This window comes from Pygoscelis adeliae, unplaced genomic scaffold, assembly GCF_000699105.1.
Source record: "Pygoscelis adeliae isolate BGI_AS28 unplaced genomic scaffold, ASM69910v1 Scaffold186, whole genome shotgun sequence".
NCBI lineage: Eukaryota > Metazoa > Chordata > Aves > Sphenisciformes > Spheniscidae > Pygoscelis > Pygoscelis adeliae.
This window is the reverse complement of record NW_008825071.1, coordinates 5469768-5474265: the sequence shown is the minus strand read 5'-3', so window position 1 is coordinate 5474265 and position 4498 is coordinate 5469768. Positions and strand designations below refer to the sequence as shown.

The 4498-nt window shown below is 40.8% G+C and overlaps 2 protein-coding genes across 2 annotated transcripts in view; both read right to left on the bottom strand.

Annotated features, from left to right (window-relative positions):
• Window positions 1-2365, bottom strand: part of EDN1 (endothelin 1) — a 41544-nt gene extending 39179 nt beyond the window's left edge. Inside the window, exons 1-2 of the mRNA XM_009326546.1 lie at window positions 2359-2365; window positions 1329-1437 (exon numbers count right to left, since the gene is read on the bottom strand). Coding sequence (XP_009324821.1) covers window positions 1329-1437; window positions 2359-2365 — 116 coding nt within the window. The remainder of the gene's footprint in view (window positions 1-1328; window positions 1438-2358) is intronic.
• A 1630-nt stretch (window positions 2366-3995) lies between these two features.
• Window positions 3996-4498, bottom strand: part of HIVEP1 (human immunodeficiency virus type I enhancer binding protein 1) — a 119041-nt gene continuing 118538 nt past the window's right edge. The window contains exon 9 of the mRNA XM_009326545.1: window positions 3996-4494. Within this exon, the coding sequence (XP_009324820.1) occupies window positions 4180-4494 (315 nt within the window). The 3' untranslated portion in view covers window positions 3996-4179. The remainder of the gene's footprint in view (window positions 4495-4498) is intronic.

Sequence of the window (4498 nt, the reverse complement as noted above, 5' to 3'; positions counted from 1 at the left end):
TGGTTTTATTTCATTTCAGCTACGGCCCAGAAGTTGGGAGTTGCGTCTGGGGATGTAATTCTACAGATCAAGTGATGTGAGGCCAGCTACAGCAACAGTGGCTCTCTCTGGTTTAGGTCTTGTTCTAAGAAGTGACAGGTAGGTCATGCTGTAGCTTATTAAAGCCCAAACGGGGAACGTAGACACATTTAAGAGAGTCCACCTTCCAAAACCAGTATTGTTATATGGACAGCAGGGGAAACATGCTGCCTTCAAAATCAGATACCTGCATCACCAGCAAACATCACCTATTGCAATGAGAAATCAACTGAGGTCTGAGTTGAAAGAGAAGAGCTACAGGCTACTGGTCGATTCTTTTTCCAGTGAGGGCTTTTGGCAGATAACAGGGAAACATCTGCACGGTCTCACAGAAGTTGGCCATGCCATGTCGTTACTGCAGCTGTATTTGTACCCAGCCTTTAGCTAGCACCTGCTTGCACCCTCTTGATGAAAACAGGTTTTGTGAAGATGCCAGACCGTGCCTGGGGGCACTGAGGAGCAACACTTGCCCTGGCCTTTTAATGTTTGAACAGCTGTGCTGGATTTGCCAGAGGGTGTCTGACCGGGTCGTTAAAAATTGATCCCTGAGTAAGCAGCCCCAGTGCTATTTACTCCAATTCAGCTGTGATAATTTACACCATCTGAAGAGCAGCCTAATCCTGCACTGGCAAATCTCTGAGATACTTGCTACTGACTTGAACAGAAGGATCCTTGTGGCAAGGGGAGTGCAATTTCCCCATCACTAATGACTCTGGACAAGAGAATAAAGATACAACACAATTTAAAATAAAAGGAATTAATTCAGAATGAAAACATAATTGCTAAGACAGTGGTCACCGGCTTGTGCTGATGCAGGAGACCCGTGTATGCTGACATACAGTATAGATGTTGGTTACATGCATGATTAAAACAAAATTGCTAGCCACTAACAGCGGAGAGGTATGGAGTTTAACCTTCTCTCAGGTCTGGTCACACTCCTAGTTTTTCTCCTGTTGCACAAGTCGTAGAGGCACCTCAAGGAATATCCATTTGGAAACATGCTAGAGGGAAGGGAAACAGTATGTTCACGACCACAAACATCTATCTTCTAGAAAAGTGTGATTTCCTCCCAACTCTGTTTGGACTAGGTTAGCTATACCTGCAACCACCCACTAATCTTTTCATTGTTAGTGGAGATCCTGCTTCAAATAGGCTTATCTGCTTTGCCTGGCTAAGTGTGATGACTGCTGACTATCAATCAGTACCCATTCTCTTGGTCCTTTCTCTCTACTCTCCTGCTATTAACTTACCAAATGACACACGTCTTAACATTTCTCTTTATGACATAATCTGTGGTCTTGTCATTCTTATTCTTCAAGATACCGCTTCCATCTCTTGACCTTGATGTCTTCAAAACACCTAGAATAGAAAAGAGACACATGTAGGTCGCCTGATTCACCAGGTTGAATGTTCTGTTAAATTAGTGACTTCCTGGAATTAATCCTTAGAACATGAGCACACCACAAATTGCTAGTCAAGTAAATATTTAAGATGTGTATACAGTAAATCTCTGGAGTTTCTGTTAGTAAAATCAGGACTTTGGGGCATGTGGAACACCAATTTCTTACCTACTGCTTCCTTATAAAATTCAGAGAAATGGTAATACTTGTGATAGCATTCAAAATTTTGGAGATAGTTTTACTTTGCTGTAAACCTGTTTGATCCAGTCATCTTTTTTTTGTCATGCTGTAGACAAATATGCTCAAATTAATTAGCATGGTTCTAGTTTATTGGTAAGTGTGTCCATTTTAAAGAAGCTAAAACTGATGCAGTTTCTTGAGTTCATTAACTACAAACCTTCACCTGATTCTAACAGCAAAAGTTTCAGGCTCTCAAAGCAAATGTAATGCAGCAATGGTTTTTTTTTTTTAACTTCGGCTGGTTCAGGTAATTTCACGTTTGGTATAAATGGTAATGATAAGACACGTTGACATCACTACGTTTATAAAAAGAACATACAAATGCACAGTGACATTTTACACAGTGGTTGCACATAAGACACTCACAAACTTGAAGTCCAACGCTGTGGGGTGCCGAGTACTCTTAACTCTCATTTAGTTCAATGCGAGTTGAGAGTGCTTCGTGGTTCAGGTGCTCGGGCCCTCAGTGAGGCTCTGCACAGTAAGGAATTATACCAACATTCATGTCTCAGCCGAGTAATTTCTCCTTTCTAGTACGTGCGTTTCTAATTGCTGAATTAGTACAATTGGCTGATAATCATAGTCATATAAATGATCTTCTGGTATTGAAGTGCTCTTTCTGAAAGTTAATAAAGCTCACTCAACATCGCCTACAGTTTTTCAACACACCGTAATGGAATAATGTAATGAGTACAATGTAAGTATAGTACAAAAGCCGATGTGAAGTTAAAAATGGATCTAGGATTGTGCTGTTCTTGAATACGAGCAGTACAGGGTATGAATTACTTCTTTGAGCTGGGTACAGGAGTTAATCTGTGAACAACGCTGCCCAGCTCACTCGGGTTCACTCCTGATTTTCTTTCAAGATGTGCTTCCCACCCTTTTCTTCCAGTTGTTTTATATGTGCTCATCCTTGTTATTTCCATAAAGGTGATCATGCTTTTAAATTACATCTTCCAGTTTTCTACTGGAATCTGGTTGCTCAAATGGTTTTATAAACTTCTGTAAGAATGTGATATAAGGACACAGCAGAAAACCAACTCTGTTTACAAATTACAGCACAAATCCCAGGTCAATTTGAAACTTTCAGGAATGTGTAGCCCTGTAACACATGAGACTTGTCTCCTGCAGTAGTTGAACACCTTAAAAATTTATTTGTAATTTTAAATTGTTTTCACTATGTGGAAACAGAGTTTTATTAAATTTCATTATTCTGGGATCCATCCATGTCCTGTATGCCCATGACGAGTTTGTTGATATAAGGGTACATTAGTTGTATGTGTAAGACCTCTAGTCCCTTTTTTTCCCCCTGCATGAATAAGACAAAGCTATATTTAGGGAGAAATTGGCTTTGTCTACCTGTAAACAAAGATCACCTGAAACGCAGTCTCATAAGAAGTTGATGGTAATTGGTAATGCCAAATCCTCATTACAGCAGTGGCATTTTCACCAATGGTATGGCGGATTTTGCAATTAAGAACACACAAAGAATTATTCCTTTCTTGCATAACAACATTTTAATGTCAATAAAAATTGGTTTTATAGTTCAAGATTACAAATAAAAAAATATTTCATCTTGACCCTTTTGCTATTTTCCCTCAGGGAGGTCTTCAGATTTTAGTCAGGAAGTGTTAAAAACACGAGGTGGATGGATGCTCGCTCTACAAAAAGCTGAAAGGACTCCCTCCCCACTTTCCCATCGCCGGACGTTTTGAAGGTTTTGCTCCAAGTAAGTCTGCAGAGCATACTCTCTCTCTCTCTCTCTCTCTCATGGCAGGTGAGACCACGGGGGCATACACCACCACCGGATCCTTTCAAGCTGAACGCAGCTGGAAGGGCACTAAAAGGAACGAGTCGAGCGCCTCTCCAACTACCAGGCTGCATGAAGAAGGCACAACATAAGCAATGGTAAAGTCAGTAAACAAAATTTTACTGTAATATTTCATAACACAGATACTGTATTTCTCTTTTAAGTGTAAAGCTACCGTCTTACACAAGAAAGATGGACAGACCCTTTTCCAAGACTAATATGGATACAATAAATATGGAGTTTTACATACTAGATCTGTACACAGAAACTTTGTCCCACAGCCATAAAAATTTACATTTAACAGTGCAACATATAATTTAATCCTTTATTTATCTGACATAGGATGTTTACTTACTAAACACAAGCAACTACCTGGTTTTAATATACATATTTTATATATATATATTCAACAATCTGTACAGGTTTCTAAACATAAAACTCCAAAAAGGCACAATTGTCTATACAACATGTACAAAAATGGCTGGAGCTGACAAGAAACAACAATTATTGGTCAAGAGTTCATGATTGCACAAAGATTAGTAATGGGTTTGTGTCAGAAAAATGTGCTTTAAGGAAAGGAAGGTTTGCAAAGAAACCTGTAAGTGTTATAAAAAAAACCCCCAAAAATAAAAACACAATGAAAAACAAAAACTAGGTTGCTATTACAAGTCTATCCTCATCGTCACTGCTGCCATCGCTAAACTGCACCATGTTTTGCCGCCGGGGCAAGGCGGCTGGCCTGTGTACCTGTCTGTCCGGGGAGACAGTTCGGTGGACCGGGGACTTGGTTAACGCATCGGGATTCGCCTTGGAGGGGGGCTCTGCCGGGGCAGCCCTCTTCACGTGGAGGGAAGGGACGTCACGCTTTGGCTTGGCGGGGTTCGTGAGGTCAGTCTTTTCGGGATCCGCTCTCTCTGGACCGTTGGGTCGCTCGTAGTCGGTCAGGGGGGTGGCCTCGGGGTGGTTCTTC